Here is a 22,996-nt window from a genome sequence, read left to right as displayed (position 1 = left end):
AGTGCCTGCGGGGCAAGCCGGAGAGATCCCTCCTGGTAAACAAAAGCCCAGGCTGGAGCTGGAGCCATGTCGGAAGTTTGGGGGCTGCCTGGTTAGCGAGCATCTGGTGAACACAAGCTGCGGCTGGAGGCTGACAAGCAGCAGCACAACCCCTCCTTCTTCCCACACCCACCGCCCAGCGTCTGTCCAGGGGCCCCAATCTGCCATCGAGGAACAGGGGGAACGACAGCCCGGAGAAAACACAGCACCCGACGGGTTTTAGGTTTGGGGTTTTTTTTCCCTGTGCAAAAAGAACAGAGCATTTATTCCTGCGCTCCCTTAAATTTCAAGATACATTTCCAGCGATCCAGACACCAAGCTGGCATTCCAAGCAACAGTATATTTTATATAACTGATTTTTTTTGTTTTTACCACTTTATAAAGCCATACAATGAACTGCAAAGAATCCGACATCTGTACAATGGGAAGACAACAGCGGAGTCACATTCACACACGGACATGGTGCGACCAAAGTCATCCTTACACACGCGACAACTTTATGGGCACAAAGATACAAAACATAACGTATTTTTTTTCCATCTATATAAATACAGAGAAATGGGGGAGTCTAAAAGTTTGAAACTGTTCATTAACACTGATTAGCAAATAAATCTGTAACATTCCCAAAGTAACAAGACAACAACAACAACAACAAAAAAAACCCCACGCATAACACAGCGGCACAGGATCCGCCAACAGAAATGTCAGGTTGCTTCCTTTCTTTTCTTTTTTTTTCCTTTTTAAGGAAAAGAAAAAAAAATTAGTAACCCCAAACCAACCTCGTAATTTGCAAAACAAACGAACGAAATGAAACAAGCCCCTGCGGGCTCCTTTGCTGTCTGATCCTCCTGCCTGCTCCAACGGGAAGGGTTGCCTTTTGTTGATGCTGCTGTCTGGGGTTTTTGGGGCAACTGGTTTCTTTACCTGCCCGACCTGCTGGGTGGGGATTTACTCTGCACTTCGGTTCAGGCGGTTGAGCTCTCTGGAAAATCAATGCCCAGAGGCTGGGTTGGGTTTTTCTCCCTACCTGGTTTGTTTTCCATGTGTGGTTTGACCAGGGGGCAGCCAGCAAATGTTGCATCCAGAGCAACCCCAAACTTTGCTCAATTTATCTGCTTAAACCCATGAGCCCCCCATCTCCACTGGCAATGAGGGGCTGGCAAAGACCATGAGATGGGTGCATCCCATCAGCAGATGATGACATGGATCATCCCCCAGAATAGCTCCCGGAGCAGGGCAGAGCCAGAGCCAGCCCCGCTGAACGGGAACCCCACATTTCACACATTGCAGGCGCTACCGTTTGGGACAGGCAGCAAACAACCCCCCTGGGTAGGATTTTCCAACAGACAGCAACTTTGACAGCAAAGGGAGGACGGGTGGGAAAGGGCTTCTCTGAAAAACAGACTGACACAAATAGGGCACGTACAATAAATTTACACACGCAAAAAAAAAAAATATATATATATATATATGTGGGCAAAAGTGCGTTTTTAAGGATATCTTTGGCAAGAATATATGCAGTTCTTTGTGCAGGAAGGAGGGATGTGTTTGTGTGTGTGTGCGTGAGCGAGAGAGAGATACCATCCGGCTGCTGACAACGGCAGTGTGATTACAACGAAACATATGCTGGGCTTAACTGGCACAAGCTTGAATCTCAAATACCATGACTGCATTTAAAAACCAAAGAAAAAAATACAGAGTCTTTTTCTGTCCCTTTTGTAAGGAAAAAATATCAACACTAGGTCCCCCCCAGCCCTGGGACCTGGGCGATCCTCAGCACTGGCTGACGGTCTCTCCTGGGGACAGATAGGGTAGTTACACCTAAAAAATGTAACTTAAAAAAGGAGATAAAAGGAAAAAAAAAAAGTGCCTTTAAAGGGAGCTGACAAACACCCAGCTACATCATTTGAAGGTGATTAGCTATGTGTTAAAAAATAACATAATCATCAGACGATTTTGTTAGTGTTAGAGATTTGGATATGGTCTACATCTTCAGCTAGTGGGTTAGTGGGGAAGCCATGAGCAGCTCAGGGCCTGAAGCAGGCGTGATGCTATCGGCAGGTATCTGCTGGGGTTGGCTTCTACTCGACATCTCTGGGGTGCTTAGATCTGCTTTGTTTGTACGGGGAGAAAAAAAGGAATGGGAGTTTCAAGCACCGGTTTCTGAGGCAGCAGATTAAAATAAAATTACATTATTATCATCTCTTTTCTTAGCAGTGAGAAAACCAAGTCTGAAAAATAGAGGCTTTCAAAAATATATCTTTATCTATCTATAAACACAGTGTTTTCTCTAACCGGTGAACGGCAGGGTGAGGAGATTACGTGTGAGATCATCTCTCATCTCGCTTGAATTTCGCAGAAGGAGGGAATCACTTTTTGGAAACATCAAAAATGAAAAGGTCTCCGCATCCGTGCAGCCAGGGAGCCGGGGAGGGGGAAATCCCCCCCGGAGCCCCCAGTCTTGCCGCCATCTCGCAACCAACTCCTCGCTACGCATCCTTTCACACTCGCTTCAGTACATCAGTACAGCCTCCGGCCGTGCCAGCCCCCTCCGGGCACCCACGTCGCTCGCTCCCCCACGCACACGCACACACGCACACGCACACCGGTCACACGCACACCGCCCCGACACGGGGGGGCCCCCGTGCCTCTTCCCCCATCCATATTTTTCCTTGCTCCGGATTTTCTTTTAACGTGCAGGTGTTTCCCTGGGGCAGGGGAAGGGGGGGGAGGGGGCGGATATAATGGGGGAGATATGGTGCACAGAAAGCAATATGGCAAAAATAAATATTTTCCGAGTGTAAATTTAACCTTTTTTTCCTCCTTAAAATTTCGTTAGCTTACAGTATTTCGTCAGTGTAGCTCATATATATATTATAGCTATCAAGGCAAGGGCAGTCCAAGGGAGACAAGCTCTCCAGGGGGGCTGCAGTGCTATGTTTCTAATTTTCACCCCCAATAGACTAACTGGGCCACTTTGCACTGAAAACTTCTCCCAAAAAGCTCTCGGGGGGGGATGTTTGCAGCAGAGGGCTCAGCAATGACCCCATGGCTCCAGCCAGACCGTTCCTCCTGCTCCAAACCTGCACATGTGACTGAAGCATCCTCTGCACCCTCCCCAGCACCGCCGGGCTGGGACCTCTGCCTGCTGCCCCCCGACCACAATCCACCCTCCGCAGCAGCACAGGGGCCCTTCACCCCTCTCACCCCCCCGGCTGGCCCTGCTCACCTCCCAAAGCAAAGGGAAAAGCTGACGGCACTGAAGACACTGAAAAACTACAGTGCATTCGGGGGCATGAGCCTCCAGCCAGCTGGTTTTGGGGGCAGGCGCATGCTGAGCAGGGTGGCTCTCAGCGGACCTGTTACCTCCCCACTGAGCCAAAGTTGCCCAGCGACTGCAGGTCCTTTCCTTTTTTATTTTCTTTTTTCTTTAATTTTCTTCCTTCTTTTTCTTTTTTTTAACGTGGCCTCCAAAATAAAAGGAGAAAAAAGCGCCTGAGTTACTTGTAGTCATTCGCCTTTCGTGCAACTTGAACGTCCATGCAATTCAAAAACCGCTTGCGCGTCTCCGAAGAGCGAGATAGGGGTAGCCACGGGTCCACTGCTTCGCACAGGGAACCCACCTGTGCTAGCATCCGCTATTATTATAATAATTATTATTATTACAATGTTTTTCTTTCTGGTTTGTTTTTTTGTGTTAGGAGAACATGTGACAGGCTGCAGGAGAAAACTGCCAAAGAGGACTGGTGACGGGAGGGAAAAGGGGAAGACGGGAGAGGAGGCGACTTTCTGCATTCTCCGGGGAGGCTCCTGGGGAGCATCTGCCTTCCCCAGGCATGGGGCGGCAGGAGCCCCCCCACACCTCCTTGCAGGCTGGGGAGCACAAGAACCACCAGGGAGGTGGGGAAATGCCGTCACCCCCCCTCTCCAGGTGGACTCACAGCGGCTCACCTGTGACCGGTGCTGGGCTCTACGTCAGCAACAGAGGTCAGCCCATGACCGAGCTCCCCAGGGATGGGAAGGGTCAGGACCAAACTCCCCTGTGCCCCCAGAAAGTTGCCAGGTGGCCAGCAGGTTTCAGGACGTGGGGGCCAGTGAGGAACCTCCACTGCAGCCAGGCAAAGGAAGGTTTCTGAGGGCATCTCCTCCGGTGTCCCACAGACCCAGCCTACGTCGATACTTCCTACGGGTGGTTTCAAACACACAGCAGATGTTTGCCAATGGAGCTGCTGGGATGGGGCTTCTTCCATGGGGTTTGCCCGTTGTCTCTTTTTTTTCCAGATGGAAAACACCAGTCATGGTCCCGCATTCGGTCCTGAGTGGACATCACCGCTCTGGACCGTGATGTTGAAAGCTGGGAATACGCCTCTCACTGCCGCCTTCACTTTGGTCACCTTCCCTGCGATGGGACATGCATCCTGTCTGGCGTGACTTTGTAGCTCTTTTATGTAGGTGCGTGCTTTTGGTTCCTTTCTGTGTGTGTTTGGCTTGTGTTGAGTTTTTAAGGGTTTTGTTGGGGTTTTTTTGTTGTTTGCTGTTTTCCTCCAAAATTCCAACCCTTTTCCCCCCCCGATTCACTTCCCTCTCCCACAATGCACTTCCTCACACTCCTTCTCGGATCAGCTCCAAGTCCTTCTCCAAAATTCAAGAATCACCCACAAGCGCCAGCTCATCTTTTCTGGCCAGAGCCAAGCATGACCCTGGAGACAAAGTTGACGATGGCTGCAGCTGGCTGGTCTGGGTCCAGCTCGGCAAAGAGGTGGCAGATGTTGTCTGTGGTGCTCCCTTGCTTCCTGGCCACGAAGCCGAAGAGCCTGGGTGGGGAGAAGGCAAGAGGCTCAGTGAGGTTTGCCAGCGTTGCTCACCCAAGGAACACCACCCTCCTCTTCCAGCATGGTCTTGTCCACCTTCCCCTCCTTAACAGCCACCTCGCACAACACAGAGGGAGACATCCCAAACCAACCTGCCTGAAGACCCATCTACTCTTCCCATTGCTGCAGTTTCTTTGAAGGCCAGCACTGCGTTTCCATCATCTCTTGGCCAAACCCCCTTGGCTCTGACCATGCCTGCCACCCTCCCCTAGACCGTCCCCCAGAAGGGACCTTCCAGATGATCACAGCATTGCCTTCGTTTGGGTCATGACCCTTGAGACCCCAGAGGTGATGGGCTGGCCATTGGGGTAGACCCTGTATGAGAGGAAGGCCATGTGGGGACACAGGGAGCTGGGTGAGACCATGTGGTTATTTCTGTCTGTCTCTCTCCTGATGAATAAAATGTCCCTTTTTTTTTTAATTATAATGTGCAAACTCAAGTTATAAATACGGGGGAACAGAATGTGAGACAGGCCCAGGCCGTGGCATTTCTAATTGGGGAGGGGAAATATCCCAGCAGCTGGGCATCCTAATAAAAACCCCTTCACTAACACAATGGCTAAAATTAGTGGGAATTGGCCCCTGGAGATGGGCTCAGGCAGTGTCTCTGTGCTCCCGTGGATCAGGACAGGGAGGACAGGAGGAAAGAGAAGAGCCGGCTGGTGGCTCACGTGCCATCAGCATAACCCCCAGTTCTGCTCCATGAGCTGGCTCCCACTGACTCCGCTGGGAGAGTTTCCAGTAAGGCCAGTTCAGCAAGGGCTGTGCCTGCTCTGACCAGGAATTTGGGGCTGAAAGATGCTTCCTGAGTCTCCAAGACCACAGTCTCATGCCTGAGTGAAACGTTCCTGCAGCGAGGAGCTGAGCCCATCTCACACATGGTCAAGAGGCTGCCCTGCATGGGGCATCTCCCAGGCAATGCTCAAACACAAGCAGAAGTCACCCTGACAGCGGCTGGGAGGAATCAGCTGGGAAGCACAGAAAGTACTTACTTGGCTGGGCCGCTGCCATCAGTTTTAGTCCACCTGCAAGGAGAAGAGGAGGTGTGAGGGATGGTGCCTCCTGCACCCCACAGAGAGACAGGGTCGTAAAGGGGGCCACCACACCAATGCTGGAGGGCCAGCCTGGCTTTGCACAGGCTTGGCTCTATGGAAAAAACCCGATGCACCTTTCTCCTAGCACAAAGATGTTTGGAGACACCAGGAAGTCACCAGGAGAAACTGGTGTTGCCCCAAAGTATCCAAGGGGACCTTCCCTCCCTGCCCTCCTCAGGAGCAAGGAGGACAGAGCAAGCAGACCCTGCTCCAAGCAGCCCAGGAGCCTGGGGGAGGGAAAGGGGCAGGGGACATGTGCTCCCCCCAGGTTAGGGCACTCACTTTCGTTCCTGGGGGTCCAGGTCACAGAAGGTGACAGTGTTGAGGGGGTAGTGTCGTCGGAAGAACAATCTGAAACACAAAGCAGGGAGTGTCAGGGCCAGGGAGCCCCCACCTCTCCCCCACCACAGCCCAGCCCCACCAGCACAGGGAACACTCCCATAGGTCTCCCCCATGATGCTCCAGGAGTCAAGGACAAAGCCCAGCCCTGCCCATGGCCAGGTTCACGCCACACCAGGGACATCCTTCATCAACACCCTCCCTGGATCACAGCCCCGTTGGCTGGGGGACCCAGGACTGTGGCCATGAGGGCTCTTACTTCCTCTGGTTGTCGGTTAAGGTGATGCCTTGTGCAGAGACTTTGAAGTGGACAATGGTAGCAGTGGGTGTGGGGTCAGCCACCAGCGTCTCGGCGACAGCCTTTGCGATGGCCTGGGGGCCCGTCAGTGACTCCATCTCCACCGAATTGATGAAGAGGACGTTGCATGCTAGAAAGGGAGACAGCAGGCATGGGATCAACCACTGCTCTGAGCAACATTCACCCTGCAACAGCCCCTCTCTACTCACCCGCACCCTGTTTGAGGAGGTCCGTGGCCGAGCTGGTGGCTGACACAGTGTCTTTCTTTTCCTCCATGGGATCTAGAAGACATGGGATGGTTACTGCTGCTCCCTACTTGGAAACCTAACACGTCCCCACAGGCTGTGGGGACGGATGCAATCCTTTCTGGTCCTGCCTCTTACCTCGGTCAGGAATGACCAGCTTGCAGGGCAGGGCCAAGGGCATGATGGAGTGCTGGTACACCAGAGCTGAGAGACAGCCTGGGGAGAGAGGGGAGATGGTCAGCACAGGGCTGGGGACATGGGTTTCCCCGCTGTTAGGTCATTGTTGCTCTGGGAGGATGGGAACAGGCTTTTTGGTGGGTTTCTTCACTGTAGTCCTAACGTCACATGTGGCAATTCCTCTCACTGAAACCACCATGCCCACGGAGGGCTCAGGGAGGGGACAGAGGTGCCAGGGCCACCCTAGGAACAACAAATGGGGCAGAGGTCCTCATGCAGCATGTCCAAGCGCATTAGCCATGGGATAAATGGAACAAGGGGAACCCCTGCCCTCCACCCTGTCCAGCAGCATCATTTGTCTTACACACGTGTGCAGAAAGGTACATACCTGTGCATATAGGAATATTCATGTGCACTCATGAGTGTGCATGACCCCAGAGGCTCCAAACGCCCACAGGACTCGGTTACGCAGGGACAAGAGGCAGTAACAGAGGCAGGGGCTGTCCCAGATACCTGACAGCTCTGCTTTGATAGTCCAGCAAAGGCAAGGCTCTCCCAACCCAACCCCGCATGTGGGAAGCACACTGGGAGCACTCACCAAAATTTGGCTCGTTGGGGCATCCTTTTAGTTTCACACCCCGCGGGCTGGTCTCAATGAGGAAGTGCCTCACCAGCTCGTTGGTGATGTCTCCTGGGAAGAAGATGGGATGTTCTCACACCAGAGTCACCCTCTTCCTCCTTCTACTCTGCAGTCCCACAGGGAAACCAATGCTCCAGCTCGAGGGAGGGGTCCCTGCCACTCCACACACCTCCTCAAATCCGGCCCTTCACACAGGGTCGACCTGAAGCCAGGTTCCCCCATGGTGTCAGTGGGCTGGGGAGGCTGTGCCCATTTCACCATGCCAAAGCCAAGATGCAGATACCCCTGAGCCCTCCACAGCTCAGGGCAGAGGGTGTCTGGTGCTTCCCGGTGCCCTGGGACGAGAGGGCTGGGAGGGAGGGATCCTGCCACATCAGCACATACCCAAGGGCATGACTAGTTCAGCAGACCCGGCTGCCCGCTCGCCCCGGCCAAACGATGGAAAGCATCTCAGCGTGGGATGGAGAAGGGCACACAATACCTTTCTTGTTCTGCTGCATGACCGTGGGAGGCGGAGAAGCTACTTTCATGGCAAGGCCGTAGGCTCCCCGGAAGGAGTGGCTGTCTCGGATGATGAAAGCCCCTGGCTCCCTGTCCTTCAGCAGTGCAATGGCTGCAGGAGAGAATGGCAGACCTCAGAGCCAGCATGGCAAGAGCCAACGTGCCATCCAAAACCAGCAGGTGTGGGTCGGGACAGGGCTCCACAGCCTCGCAGCCAGGCACCACAATGTTACCATCCCCCCGGCACATTTGGATGGGGGTCTCAAGTGGGTCTGCAGCCAGGCAGGGACTCATCTCCCCCCTGCCTCCGCTGCCCTGGTGTGGGCATCTCAGAGCATTCCCACCCAGCCCAGCTCTAGAGCAACCAAGCACTGGAGAGCAGGCAGAGACCAGGGACCAAATGCTGGGACCTTGCCCCTGAAGACACCTTGCCCCCTACTTGTTCTCCCCTCTTAGTTTAGCTGTGTCTCCAAGACTCCTCTGAGCTCTCTCAACTCAAGACCTGAGTGCTCTGCACCCCAAACTGCATAGATCCACTGCATGCTGTGGGGACTGGTGCTCTTCTACCAAGGGGAAGGCTTGGGGAGACCACATCATACAAGCCTGCAGCTGAGCTGAGCTGGGCTTCAACCCCGCTCTGCAATGGTCTGAGTATCCACAATCCACCTTCACTCCTAACCCAGCCCCTAAGGGAAATCCTTGCTAATCCCTGTGATCCCAGATACACCCCAACTCCCAACCATGGCTCACTCAGCCACATCCTTTGCCCTGTGCCATCTACCCACCCTGCTCTCTGGAGATCTCCGGTTTGTACCAGTACTTGGAAGTGTCCTGCACAAACTTGACGTTGGCACGAGTCTCGGGGCTGATATCTGCAAGGAAGGGAAGAAAAGACAAGAAAAAAGTTAAAAGATGCTGTATCTAAAACTCCACATGAGTTTTTAGCAAATCCAGCTAAAGCATTAATACCTCCACCTTCTTTCAGCCCCAGCACACTGCTTTAACCTTAAGCCAATCCTCCATACCCTGGCAGGTTGATCATCACCTGGAGCTTATGAGGCTGCCGGGCATCAAAGCTAAATCCAAGCACAAGGGCCCTCAGAGGGCTGTGCATGAGATGAACCTCTTTGCCACACAGCCAGAGACAAAATGGGAATTCATTGTTTAAAAGGGAGCTGGCCGGGTGAAATGAAAGCTGTCGGAGGAAAGAGATATGTCCACAGGGTAGTGGGGAGATCCTCTGACTTCACTGCTCTCTAATGTTCAAGATTTGGCTTGTCCATCATAAAAATAAATTCCTTCCCTTATCCTTGCTCTGTGCAGAGGAACTGGACAGGTCAACCTACTCTGGGAAAAGTAGCCCCAGCCCAACCCTGCCTTTCTCAGTGCCCATCAGTGGCACAGCCCTGATGGGAGCCGGTCCTCTGGCCATGAAGCTGACACTTTGCTCAGGCAACGTTTCCAACCACCTGCTTTCCAAAAACAACCGAGCAAACAACCCGGAGGGTGGGATAGCATCTCTGCTAGAGACATGTTATCAGCCCTCTGCAATCTGGTCGCTTTCAAAGAGGCGGGGGGCTCGCTCCCCTGCCCAGCCTGCTCACTAATTGTTACAGGTTTTAATTGCTCATGCTTCCCCACTGGGAAAGGTCCCCAGCCACAGCAAGTCACAGGGCCAGGGCAGGCGCCAGTGTGCCCACAAAGGGCTGCCCACTCAGCAGCGAAACCGGCCCGGCAGCCGGAGCCACTGCTGCCCCGTGGCTTTATTCCCCAGGTCCTATCGGCCTAATCTTGACGTCACTGAGGTGTCCCGTAACAGGAGCTGGCAAAGGCGCGAAGGCGTTCCAGGCGCAGCGGCACCCGGGGCACAGCACACCATTTGAAACGAGGAGGCAGTGCTGCAGCAGCATCCCGGTGGGGTAAAGCCTGCCGGGAACAGGGCCGGGAGGTCAGCGCATCCCCACGGCAGAGAAAAGCCGCCTCCGGGCACTTTGATCTCCCCGTACACAATTCTGGGCGCTGTTTACGCCAGCGATGCCGGGTCGGTGCTTTTCCTGTTTGGATTTGCCAGAAAGCGCAGGAAATGGCCCGAGCCCCAGCGGTGCCGCTGGTTTGCGGATGGACAGGAGGAGTAAATCAGGACACAGCTGCAACCCTTTGACCGCCAGCCATTGAGGAGGAGAAGGGGAGAGCCCTGGGCAGGGCAGGGGGACACGGGGACCTCCAAGGGCATCACTTACCTGGCATGGAGAACTTGGAGAAGTCTGGCAGGGTGTGGGAGAAGGCAACGGCGCTCCCACCGCTGGGACTGGACATGCCGCTGGAGAGGGGCGAGGATGCCTTGCCATTGATGGTGGCATAGTTGGGGAGGCTGTTGGAGCGGTCCCCGGCCGACATCCGACGCTTCTCGGGCAGCGCAGGCTGCGGCGTGGGGCTGTCCTGGCGGTAGGCGGCCGAGTCCGGAGAGGAGGAGTGCGGCGTGCTTGTGCCAGGGTAGTACGCCGGTGAGACGGGGAAGGACGGCGTGGAAGGAGGCTGGTAGCCGGAGGAGCTGCTCTGCCGAGACAGCGTCGGGCGCCTCTCCTCCGGGCTGGGGTAGCCATACAGGGGGCTGCTGGGGGGGACGGCCGCCACGGCTTGATGCCTGGCCAGGCTGGGGCTCCCCGGTGTGGCCACCAAGTTGCCGTGGGCCGTCACAGCATGCCTGCCTAGCCCTGGGCTGCCGGGAGCGCCACTTATGCTGGGGTTGACAGCTCTTCGCCCAAAACCGGGGCTGGGCGGCGTGTTGGTAGCCACTGTCCGGTGCAGGGTGCGGGGGCTCCCTGGCAGGACGTGGACCCCCACCACATTGACCTGTGGCTGCGGCCGAGCTTGGGGGTCCGGCTGGAGGCTGGCTCGGCCATCGGGGTAGTCAGGGCTGGCATACGCCGAGCCCGGGACCCCGCCTTGGACCATTGTAAAGGAAGATGGAGACGAATTTTGGTAGCTGCTGTGAGCAGAGGGCATCTGCGAGCCAACAGGCGACCGGTAAACAGGCTCGGCCGAGGTGTGGGGAGGCGTAACCGTGCCATGGGGGCTGCCCTCCGATGGGTAGCTGCGGAGGGAGGCCCTGAGGAGAGATGAGGAAAAGGAGGATTCAGCTCCACTGCTCATTCCTGCTGCTGGCTGGCACCCTCCTGTGAGTGGTGCACAGGGAAACTGAGGCATAGTGGCAGCAAGCTGCTTGGTTGTTCAGAAGCAACAGTGGGACAGGTCCTGCTAGCTGCATGAAAGCAACTAGAGGCAGCTTTAGTTCCACCATGCATCCCAGTTTCCTCTCAAAATATGACTTTCTGGGAGACACAGCCTTTTTCAGCTCCTCTCCCAGCAAAACGCCCGATTCGTTTCTTCCTGCAAGTCTTGCCAGGCTGGGCTGGTGCAGGACACCTCATGGGCAGGGTGGAGAGGGGACAGGGAGTATGGCTCCATCACACAACAGGGGACCCATGCTCAGCCTAACCCAGGGCTAGGGGTTAGCACAGACCCCATCCCTCCTCCCGCCCCAGGGGCCGGGTTCCTAGCAAGATGCTGCTGAGGTCCAGTGACCACCAAATGATCACCAGTGACCGCCAGGTGACCACCAGTGACCCAGCTTTGTGTCCTCAGGGCAGTGAGCCGTGTGGTTGGCCGTGAACCCCCAAATCCTGCATGGGGAGACAGGGGTCCTTGCAAAGGCAATTTCAATGTGGGAGCAAGCCTGTGCACCAGGCAGGGTTTGGGTTCGGCCCCAGCCCCACCAGCCCCCAGGACCTGCACCCACTGCCTTACCCATCCACGCTGTGAATGGGGCTGCTGGTGGAGATGGGGCTGGGGACAGTGAAGGAGTTGGTGAAGGTGCCGTTCCTGGCAGGCACCTCCGGGCCTCCAGGCTGGGTGGTGGGCAGGCTCCCTCCCTTGCCCATCGTGGCCGTGCGGGCCACCGACTCGACGTAGCTCCTGGGCTCTGCAGCAAAAGAGAAGGGGAAACGGATGAGCCCACAGCTCGCATGAAAGGGGGCCATGCCTGTCCCAGCATTCCCATTTCAGCCACTGAAGGTGCTTGAGCTGAGCTCCTCCAGCTGCACATTTCCCCTGTCCCTCTTCCCCCAGGGTCTGTGAAAAAACACGTCTGGCTCATCTGGGTCTTTAGGTTGCTCCCAGGGATGCTGAAGACCCCAGCCAGGGCACAGAGAGGAGGGTTGTGCCCACCCCTTTCCCTGAGGGGACCAGAGCACACGGACCACGGTCCCTTCCCATGCCACAGCCCCTCCACCCTGCTCTGAGTCAGCGTCCCTCTCTGTCCAGGATGCCACACAGCACACGTTGTGCTCCCTGCTCATCTCCAGCCCCTAAAAATAGAGCTGGTGACTCTGCCCAGCCTGCGATGACTCACACGGGACTGATGACGATGCCCTGCAGTCCCTGCCCTGAACAGCCCACCTCTGCCAGCCATCTCCAGCAGCAGACCAGAGAGCAGCTCCAGCTATTTCCACTGCAGCATCCAACATTCTCACTCCCAACCCGCCTTGAAACCAGAGCCCACGAGCACGACCAAGAAAAGCAATTTTCCTTTGGAGCCGCCGAGCTGTCCCGTGCCAGGAGCAGTGGGCTGGGCTGGCCGTCACCAGCCACAGCAGCCACCAGACCCAGCCCTCCCTCCTCCCTTCCCCCCCGGCCTCCTGCTCCATCCAGGCTGGTCCCCATCCTTATGATAGCCCCCGCAGCCCCCAGGCCCCCCCCAAAAGCCACACTGGAGGAAGGGGCTGCAGCTTCAGACCCATCCCCCCCCAGCCATGTCACACCTCGGCTGGCACATGCCACTGACTGCCTCCATGCTGGGGCACAACGCCCTAAGTGAGACCCACTGGCGTCAAACTCTATGGGCCGGGCATCCTTGCAGGTCCCTGGCTCCAGGCTGGCCATGCCCGAGGCACCTCCACAGTAGTAATTAGCATGACAAACATTATTATTATTATTAGTCATAACAGCTGGGCTCTGGCTAAGCCTGCCAGCAAGCTGGCTCGCTCACAGCCAGCAACACCAATGCACAGCCCCATGTTCCATGCCGGACCAGCGGGTTGCAAGGAAAAAGACTGTCATGGGTCCCCCTCCTTCCCCCACAGCATCTCTGTGCCCCATCTGCTTGCAGACAGGGGAGGAGGAGTCCGTCCCTTGGACTGATCTCCCTGCCCAGCCCTGCTCAACCACCCCAGGAAAGATCAGAGCCAAAACCGAGGACCTCAACACAGACCGGGTACCAGCATCTGAGGCAGGACATGTGAGTCTGAGTGACAGGGATGAGGCACTGCCCAGGAGGACGCCCAGGGCAGCTGCGAGAAACTCATCGCTGCTTAGGTAATTAAATTAATTTCACAGCTACTCACTTTTCCCCCCCAGCTCCCCACCCCAGACTAAAATTATCCAGACAGTACATATGAGTCAGCCTGCAAGAGGTTAAGACCAAAGGGCTGCAAAAATGCCAGCCCCTCCTGCAAAGGTGGGGGCTGAAGAGAGGCAGGAGCCGAGGGGCCTCCAGGAGGGGGGATGGCATATGTGTGCCACAGCGAGGTGTGTGACCATGGGCACATGTTCGAGTCATTTGGTTCAATATCGGGAATAAAGAAGAAAGAAAAAAAATCTAGGAATTTTCAGGCAGGATTTTTTTAGGCTGAAAAATCCAACCTTGCCTCTTGGTGTTTTCTTGGAAGAGGCTCCAGAGATGGGAAGACAGTGGGAGAATAGAGAGGCTGTGAGTCACCAGGGAGGTGGGCAGTCGTTTGGGAATCCTGAATCCGAGCAGGGCTGCGCTCCGGCCAGAAATCTCCCAATGCTGTGACTGCGCTAGGCTGTTTTAAAGCCTCCTCAGAGGTGGCAGCCAAGCCCCGAGCTCCTGTGCTGCCAGAGCATCCCCTGGCCCCAGGCGCAGCCTGGCCATGCGGGCTGGGATCTGCTGAGCAGAGCCCGGAGGGGCAGGGATCCTCGTGGGGTGTGCAGCTGGGTGCTGAGGGTGCTAAGCCAAAGTTTTGTCAAGCCAAAACACCGGTCCCTTCTCAGGACTGCAGATTCAACCCCCAAAAACCATCATGCTATCAGAGAGGATGAAGTAGGGCAAGAGGCTGCTGCTGGCCACTCAGCCCAGCCAGCGCAGGGTCATCGGACATCCTTGCTCTGGGTCAACCATCATGCAAGCAGCTGGAGTGCCACAGGAACAGAGAAACAGCGCAGCTTGAGCTCCTGAGGGTTTGGTGGGAAGGAGAGGAGAGGTGATGTTTGGGTCTTTGGAGGCTTAAAGTTGGACAGAAATGGTAAAGCTGGGGGGTTACTTAGGAGTGAAAAGCCTGATTTTATCCCAGGTTTTCTTCCTTTAATGTACCCAAGAAGCCATTGCTGAAAAATCAGTTCTGGAAGGAGAACATTTTCTTCAAGGAAACACTTTCTCCAATATTACACAATGTTCAGGTTTGGGTTATGTGCATTTTGAGGAACTCCCAGGGAGAAACGCTGATGGCTCCCGGGGCCGCGGGAAGTGTCGCAAACTCACCAAGAAGACACATGCCCTCCCCAAAACCCATCTTGAACACACAGTTCCCCATCCCCGCCCCGAGGGCCCGAAGTTTCATTAAAGAAGAGAGCAAAACCACCCAACTACCATCAGATAGCAGGCAGCACTCCGGGGAATCACAGCAGCTCCCAAAGCCTCTGTCCCCCCAGGAGACATGCCACCCCAGAGCCCACAGTACCTCCTCCATCAGCACAGCCAATCCTGAGCTGACATCCCAGCTCAGCCCCATCCTCAGCATCCCCAGAGAGGCACAGTCCAGGGATGGGCGAGGTGGGAGGAATTTGGGCAGCCTCCCTGCCAGCAGAGGATGCGCACCGGCTGCCGGCACTGCGCCGCTATCCAGCCGGCTGAGCCGGCAGCATGCTGGTGGCCTCTGCGCCTGCTGACCTTTTGTGCTGCACTTTGGTTTATTTTCACTCCAAACGGCAGCGGTAAAGCCAGAAGGAGCGGGCAGGAGCCCAAAACCGGGGCTGCTGCTCCCAGCCCCCCACCAGGCTCATCCAAACACAGCGTGTCAGCATCCCTGGCATGCCACTGGCGAGGATGCCACGCACCAACGAAGAGGTCTCAACCCCCATGGATGATGACCACCCAACGTGACAGACCTCCAGGTCCAATTTGGACATCGGGGAATCCAACCACGACACAAGGCATGATGGTCCCCTCCTCAAAAGGGAGCAGGACAGGCAAGACTCAGGCTCCTACATCCCTGGGGACCAGTGCAAGGGAAGGCTGCTGGCACAGTGGGTATGAGCAGGAAAGAGAGAGACAGAAAAAGAAAAGCCTTTCTTACCTTCTTCAGAGTCACCGCCCGCCTCCCCTTCTAGCTCTGAGATGGAGGGACAGGGGAACAATGGGAGCGGGAAGAGGAGGAAGAAGGGAGATGCGAGACAGAAAGAAAGAGAAATCAGAGTTAAGCAGCTTTGTCTTGCTCAGGCAGGGGCAGAGACCGCAAAGGAGAGCCCCACACCTCCCAGACACTGTGCTCCAAACTGGACCCCTGGCCTCGGACACCCCCAGGGTCCACCTGGGCATCCCAGAGATGATGTCCAAAACCCAGGAGGCTGGTTTTGGGCGGGGCAGAGGGAACCGCCCAGCAGGGAGCCACCATGAAGGGCTGCTCTGAGAAGCCTGGCAAGCACCAAAAAAGCATCAGCTTGACCTTGAGGGCAGAGCGAGAAGGGCCTCACTGGGTGGCCTCAGCCAAGCTGTGCCCCCCAGGCTCAGCTGGGTTTTGGGGAAGTTACTCTCAGCCCTAAAATGGCCCAGGAAGGGGACCTAGGTACTGGGGAGCAGCGAGGTCTGGCTCAGCAGGCTGCTCTGGGACACGTCCCCAGGATAGCTAAGGCTTTGCACCCAGGGACTACTCTCCAGGATGGAGAGGGCTCTGGATACTGTTCCAGCTTGGCTCCCAGAGAGCAAACCCCCTCCAGCTGTGCTGGGAGGGAGAAGGGATGGAGGAGGTGAGGAGGGAAGAATATGGGGCTGTGCAGGAGGCAAGACCTTGGGGTTTTCCAGCCTTCACCACTGAAGACCCTGCTGGGCTGAGCCCCCCAGGGCAGCACCAACATCCCCCCAACCCTCACACAGTCCCATAGTTCCCACAGGAGATGACAAGGACCCCAGGGCCAACTGGCTCAAAAAGGGAGACAGAAGTGCCTTCTCCAGCCAGGGGACCTTTCCAGGGGTATCCTCACAGATGCACACCCCCCCCCCGCCCCCAAAAACCACCAGCAGCCCCCATGCCTGCACTCACCTCCCACCGGATGCAGCAGGATCTCGGCCGGGTTGTGGGGTTTCAGCCCCAGTGCTGAGAGCGGGGTCTTGGCCAGGCCGGGGGGAGAACGCACTGTCAGCATGGGGGACACAAGAGCATTAGTGGAGGTGTGGGAGGTGAAGATTCAGAAAGGCTGGAGCTGCCCAGGGGTTCAGAGCCCCCATGACCCATCCCACCCACTGGCTGCAATTGGGGGCTGCCGGGAAGAGGAGATGCCCTCATATGAAGCAACACCCCGGGGAAGGGCACCGATCCCTCTCTCCATCTGGGAGAGGGCACAGGGCAGGAGGTGCCCGGGAACAAGCAGCCTGCCCCATCACAGGGCTAGCAGGATGGAGAAAGGGGGCAAATCCCACCAGGACAGGCCCAGACCCCATCTCCCAGCACCATCCCCATAAGGGAATGGTCCCACCATAGGCATGAAGCCTCCTTCATTGCTCCTGTGTGAGCAGCCATCCCCCCAACCCAGCTCTTCTAAACCTTAACCCCACTCTGCTGATCCCCACATCTGGCCAAGCTGGGACCAGGCTGTCCCACAGCAGCTCATCACCCCCGTGAAAAGTGCAGCGGGACTGCCAAAAAACCCCCACCCTCCAGACCAGCTCGACGGGGGCGTGAGCATGTTCCCCGAGGGGTGGCAATGCACACATGAGGTCTGTACCTCTGGGCCTATATGTACATAGCAGGAGGAACTCCATATGTATGTATGGCTATGGCATGGATGCACTGGCAGTGTGGGGTGGCAGGGTTTCATGGGGCAGGGTGGACGTCCCTGAGCTGACTGCACCTCCTCTCTCCTCCTGCCCCCTGACCCATCTCCCTGATGCTGCATCTCCCTGGGGTCTCATCTCCAGCAAGAGGGACTGGAGGGCACATCCTTCCACCAGCGTTTGAACATCCCCAACTGGTGGCATGAGCACAGGGCCCACGGCGAGGCTGGGAGGCAGCGGGTGGTGGGAGCTCCAGAGGAAAGCCAGACCCCCACCTGGAGGCCAGGTGCCCCCAGCAGCCTGGGGCTGGAGCAGCCGAGCCCCTGGGAAACTGAGAGGGCATCGCCTTCCCTGGCAGATGTCTGATTTCCCCAAATCTGGTTGGGTGCAAGCCACGATGTCAGCTCACGCCTCTGTTGGCTAATGAGCAGCAGGGTCCTCCGGGGCTGGGAATTCCCCCAGGACCACCATCTCCCCATGGAGGGGAATCGCTCCTGCATCCCCCCGGTGGGAATTTTAGCAAAGCCTGCAAGCTGCAGCTTCAAACTTCCCAGGCCTCCCCAGCTGGCATTGGATAAGAAGCACTGCCTCCAGGCCATGTCCCCGTCACCTCTGCAAGTGACTCATCCCCCAAAAGGAGCTACTGTCCCACTGCCAAGGAGCTGCTGCCCTGGGACCAAGCTCTCCAGGTCCCCTGGAACAACAGGGCTATTTCCGAGCTGCCAAATGCCCCAGGGATGCTCCCACACTCCGGTCACTGCTTCCCATGAGATGGGGCTCAAACGCCAGTGTGTTGCAGGGGAGGAACAGCAAGAGAGCAGAAGGAAACAGCCTTGAGCACCATGGGCTGAGCTATGGGGGGCAGGCAGCCCCACTGGGACCAGGATGTGGCATCAGAGGTGGCTGTGCCCAGCCTGAGCGTGCCCAGCCTGAGCATGCCCAGCCCTAGGGCATCCCTCAGCATCCAGGCTACAAAAGTGTTTTGGGGGAGGGCGGGGGGGGCTGCTGTCTGTTTTGATGGGTTTCCCAGTTGACAGGCTGCTCCGTTGCACTGATCCAGCCTGACTCATGCTGTGCTGACATGAGGCTGCTCATCGGGGTTCACTGTTCGAGCCGATCACATAAACCAGGTCCACACAAACCCACTGCAACTGCGCAGTCAGGGTTAGTCAGAAAGGAGGCATGCTGCACCGGAGGAGCGGAGACAAACTGCATGCAAAGGGCTGGCATCTCCCAGCCTTTTCCCCTCCTGCCCTAGAAACAGCGAGCGAGAAGTGGCACAGCGTGCGAGGGTCTGCCCCGAGCCCCCTCCCGGTCTTCAGTCCCTCCTGCCTCCCCACCACTCGCCTGCTACTGCAGCCTCACTGCCCTTCTTGCCATGCCGGTAGGAAAGATGGGGAGGTGCAGGACCAGGATGGGGTGAAAGGATGCTGTCTCAGACCCTGCCTCTCTCCTTACCCTGCCTTGGGATCCCATCCAAGAAACGCCCCAATGAATGGAGGGTGGGAAAAAGCCAACAGGAGGGTGCCGAGCATGGGATGCTATTGGCAGAGGGATGCTGATGGCAGCATGGAGTGGTGGGATCCAGAGGAGAGAGGAGGATGGAGAGGAGTGATTAATGTGGTGGTGGGTGTCTGGAGCCCGGAGCTGTCTGACCGGGCTCCAAATTTCTGGCTTGCCGAGAGCCACCCACTGAGCCCCTCTGCCTCCCGGAGCCGCGGCACTTACAGGGGTTGGAGTAAGGGGTTTGTGGCGAGACAGGGAAGGCTGGGGTGGGGGGAGAAATCTCACCGCCGCTGGAGGGTGGGCTGGTAGGGGAGGCACCCTCTATCTCTTCAAAGGCTTCCTTGTAGCTGTGGAGGTGAGGCTGGGGAGAGCAGGAGAAAGGGTCAGTCCCCTATGATGGGCACAAACCTCCAGGACACCCCGAGGAGGGAGCAGAGGGGGCAAAGGGAAGGTTTTCACCTCCTCCCTGCTAACAACCACCACCACCACAAAAAGCATCATTGACCCCAACCCTCTGGGATGCTGTGGATGCTAAAAGTCCCATACCCCCCTCCAAGCCTTCTCCCTCCCCGGAGGCATCTGCCTCATCAGCCACTCCCCCACTCCAGCACACCCTCCACCCCAATGCACCTCTTTGGGCCTCCCTCCAGGGTTGGCCGCGATGGTGCTGACCACCTCAGGCGAGAGGACGGTGGGGCTGCGCGGTGAGCTGGGCTCCGGTGAGCTCTTCTCATAGTGGCTGTCACTGGGGGTCCGCTTGCGGGCAGGGACGGCACTCTGCTCCGGGGGCTTCTCCCGGGACTGCACCCCTGAGGGGGCAAGCGCAGGGTGGGAGATGGTTGAGGAGCCGCTGGCCAAGATGGGGACCAGCAGGAGATGCTCCGGGGCCAATCTGAGAGGTCTCTCCAGGGCTGTGTGCCACAGAGAGGCTCTGCCCAGCGGAGATGGCAGCTTCAGCACTCACCTGCATCTAACCCCCAGACCAGCACGGCCAGTTTTGAACTGGAGCAGACATATCCTACAATGGTGGCCTGGGGCCAAGCAATAAAGCAAGGCAGGGTTGTGGCTAGTGGCTGGATTGCTGCACTAGCCCTCCCAAGCACCATGAGACTTGGGCTCAGGGACAACAACCCCCAGCAGTGGGTGCGAGGGGCATGAGCATCCTGCGAGCAGCCCAGCCCTGCAGAGCTGGGGAGCACCAGGACCTCCCGACAGTGTCACAGTGCGAAAGGGCTGAATCCCTCAGCACCACGGCAGCTGCGTTCAGCTGCTTCCCTGCTCACATAGCTGGATGCGGCTTCTACCACAGCAGTGGAAAAAGGCAGACGGAGCACCGGGTTGGGAGGAAGGACCCCAACAGACGGATGGTGCAGGGAACCCCGACAAACCACTGCTGATCTCCTACCCCCAGCATGAAGCCTTCCTAAAAGGGGAGATCAGCATCTCCTCTCCACCTCCCCCTGAACCTTCTTCCCAGATCCCAGTGCCATGAGCCACTGGTGCCCATAGCCTTGGGGAAAGAAGAGAGCAAGCAAGTTACTGCGGGAGAATGGGTTTTTCCGGGCTGTCAGGGTCTGGTAGATCCCACTGGTGATCCCCGTGGGGTGGGATAAAGCCCAGGAATGGGGACAAAGCCAGCACAGGGCGGGGGGGGGGGGGGGGGGGCTGGGATGAGGGGTGTGACCCCAACTCTCCCAGCACCCAGTGGAGCCCAAACACACTCTTCACTCTGTCTCGCCTGACGAAGGGGTTAATTAGGGATGATGGTGGTGGGTTCAGTGCAGCGGAAGCGTGCAGAGCATCATGGGTGCAGCTCAGAGCCCCGCAGCACTCCCACTCCTCCCTGGGACCCACACAACAGTGGGGTGACCCCTGGTCTCAGTCCCACTAGCAGAGGTGACAGCACCATCCCCTCCACCTTTTCCATGGAGCCAGGGAGCACTCATGCGCCCCCTGGCCAGCACATTGGGGGAAAAATAAAAAGAGAAAAAGGAAAAAAAAAAATGAGAAAAGTAAAAAAAAAAAGAAAAGAAAAAAAAAGAGGCCAGCATCACGCTCCAGGAAATGCACTTTTCAAACACCAACTCCTTTCCCACGGGCTGGCGGAGGAAAACCAGTCATCAGCTGCTTCCCCTCGCTCCCCGGGGCTCCGTGCGGGACCCACGCCTCACACCCGCTGACCTCCCCTCTTCACCACTCCGGCACCCTCACCGGAGCTTTCCTGGCCCCGGGGAAAGGGCTGGGAGCGGAGAAAGGGCTGGGAGCGCGGGAGGTGGCCTGGGTGCATTTCTAAATAATCAGCCCAGTGAATGGCAACAACAATAAAATCGCGGCTCGGGGGGGAGAGGCGGCCGGGCTGCGAGGCGGGGGACGTGAGCCAACGGGGCTGGCTCCAGCCGCGGAGGCGGCCTGGAAAATTCCACTAAGAGCGGCTTTGAAACACAACTCCCGATCCCTTCTGCAGGTGCTCGCCGGCGTGGGGGATGGCCATTAAAAAGGCCCGTGGAGGGGACAGGGGATGGAGTGGGTCCCTGGGAAGCTGCCCTGCAGGCATGGGCAGCATCGTATAGGGCCACCCTATATCTTTTGCCCTGCTCTTCACTTTTAAGGGAATGAAGCCCTGAGTTGTGAGCACAGGGAGAAACAAAATGTTGGGGAAAAATAAAGCAAACTCTCGCATTTTCTTTTTGTCCTTCCACTTTGTGCACTGTGGGGTATCCTGCATGCTGCAAGAGCATCACCAGGAGCACCCCTTGGCCCATCCCAAAGTGAGCTGCAGTGACTGAGCACTGCAGAGAGGTAGTGACTGGCTCCGAGTCATGTATGCCTGTCTTGCTTTGCATTTTCCATTTGGGAGGCACAAAGAGCAGCTCACCCAAGCCCAGCTGTCAGTGCACATCACACATCTGCAGCGTGGGACCCCCAGCTTCATCCCCAGGACTGCATGTCAACCAGCCACAGGGTGCTGGATCTGGCCCATCGGGACACCCAGGAGCTCACCGGGCTTTGGCTGCTCCATTCCCCAGACATGGAAAGCGGCCGAGGCCGCAGGGAGGGGAGGGAGGAGAGGGGAAAAAAGGGACTCATTGTTCGGGAGCGGAGAGTGGGAAACTTCACGGGCCGCCCGGAGCAAAGCCTGGAGGAAACCCAGGCTTTAAGCACGGCTCTCTCGACCCCCTGGGTGATTTATGGGCTGGAAAGTACACTTGAAAAACAAACTCTCCTTTCCCTCACTCGCTTTCCCTCAGCAGACATACAGCCTCCCTTAGCCACGGTACCACCACCAGCCCCCCAAGGATGCCCTGCCAGCCTTGGGGCGGGGGGTGGGTTTCCCATCACAAAGGGGGAACAGCAGCCTGCACCCTGCTCCCCACCATCACCCCCACCACCTCTGGCACTGCCACCCCTTCTGCTGCCCATTTAACTCCCTAACCTGGCAACAACCCTCCCCCAGCAAGGTCCTGCCCTTTGACTCAGCACAGCTCTAGGGCTGAGGAAGGGCAGGAGCACAACAGCCAGGGGAGGAGGAAACAGGAGGGATTTAAACCTAGGTGGTTTTATGGCTGGGGAGTCAGGTTTCTAGGCCAAATCAGGAGGCAGCTGCTTTTTGGGGAAGAGATGCTGGAGCTACTGTCAGGCAAGAGCTGGGCAATACCCCCACAGTAGAGAGGAGAGGGCAAAGCAGCCTCCCATGGCCCTCGGGATGCGGCACCCTGCAGTTAAAGCCAGACCAGGACACACTGCACCCAGGGAAAAGAGATGCAAACTCACTCCCTGCCTGCATGAGGAACAGCAGCAGACGTTGCCCCGTACTGCTATCTGCCAGAGCCCAACTCACCCTGTCCCACCGGGCACAGACCCCCGCCTCCAAGCCTGATCACCACAAACAGGCACGACAAGATACCTTACTCTGCATCGAGGACTGGGAAGGTTCAAACCTCTTTGGTCCTCCTGGGGGGAAACCCAAAGTGCCAGCAGAGAGACAGAGGTCACCCAGAAAGCTGGTGACTCCCCAGCCCACTCTTTGCCCCCAGCCCCTCTCCATCCCTCTCCTCCTGCTCACCCCGGGACAAGTGGGTGCAAACCAAGCGGGTCCCCAGCACCCATCGCCCAGAGCAAAAGTCACATTGCCTAAAATCCAGCCTCCACAGCCCATATCCCCTGGCTGCAGACCGACCCATGGGGACCCCAGGATGGAGGCAGGTGAGACCCTGCCAGG

General features: G+C 57.1%; 1 protein-coding gene across 12 annotated transcripts in view; it reads right to left on the bottom strand.

Annotated features, from left to right (window-relative positions):
* Positions 1–359: 359 nt before the first annotated feature.
* The window catches only part of TNS1 (tensin 1), a 63,819-nt gene continuing 41,182 nt past the window's right edge, over positions 360–22,996 (bottom strand). For 6 of the 12 annotated variants that reach the window (XM_052791647.1, XM_052791651.1, XM_052791649.1 and 3 more), the window contains 15 exons: positions 19,408–19,586; positions 19,000–19,138; positions 16,541–16,633; positions 15,578–15,613; positions 12,012–12,186; positions 10,445–11,313; positions 8,990–9,076; positions 8,185–8,316; positions 7,662–7,754; positions 7,025–7,102; positions 6,851–6,922; positions 6,603–6,771; positions 6,287–6,355; positions 5,903–5,935; positions 360–4,853 (listed from right to left, as the gene is read on the bottom strand). In XM_052791647.1, coding sequence (XP_052647607.1) covers positions 4,709–4,853; positions 5,903–5,935; positions 6,287–6,355; positions 6,603–6,771; positions 6,851–6,922; positions 7,025–7,102; positions 7,662–7,754; positions 8,185–8,316; positions 8,990–9,076; positions 10,445–11,313; positions 12,012–12,186; positions 15,578–15,613; positions 16,541–16,633; positions 19,000–19,138; positions 19,408–19,586 — 2,369 coding nt within the window. In that variant the 3' untranslated portion in view covers positions 360–4,708. The remainder of the gene's footprint in view (positions 4,854–5,902; positions 5,936–6,286; positions 6,356–6,602; positions 6,772–6,850; positions 6,923–7,024; positions 7,103–7,661; positions 7,755–8,184; positions 8,317–8,989; positions 9,077–10,444; positions 11,314–12,011; positions 12,187–15,577; positions 15,614–16,540; positions 16,634–18,999; positions 19,139–19,407; positions 19,587–22,996) is intronic. The other 6 variants (XM_052791653.1, XM_052791657.1, XM_052791659.1 and 3 more) reach the window with 3 other exon arrangements.

Source organism: Harpia harpyja, chromosome 7 (assembly GCF_026419915.1).
Source record: "Harpia harpyja isolate bHarHar1 chromosome 7, bHarHar1 primary haplotype, whole genome shotgun sequence".
Taxonomy (NCBI): Eukaryota; Metazoa; Chordata; class Aves; order Accipitriformes; family Accipitridae; genus Harpia; species Harpia harpyja.
The sequence above is the reverse complement of the archived record's forward strand: the minus strand, read 5'-3'. Positions and strand labels throughout refer to the sequence as shown.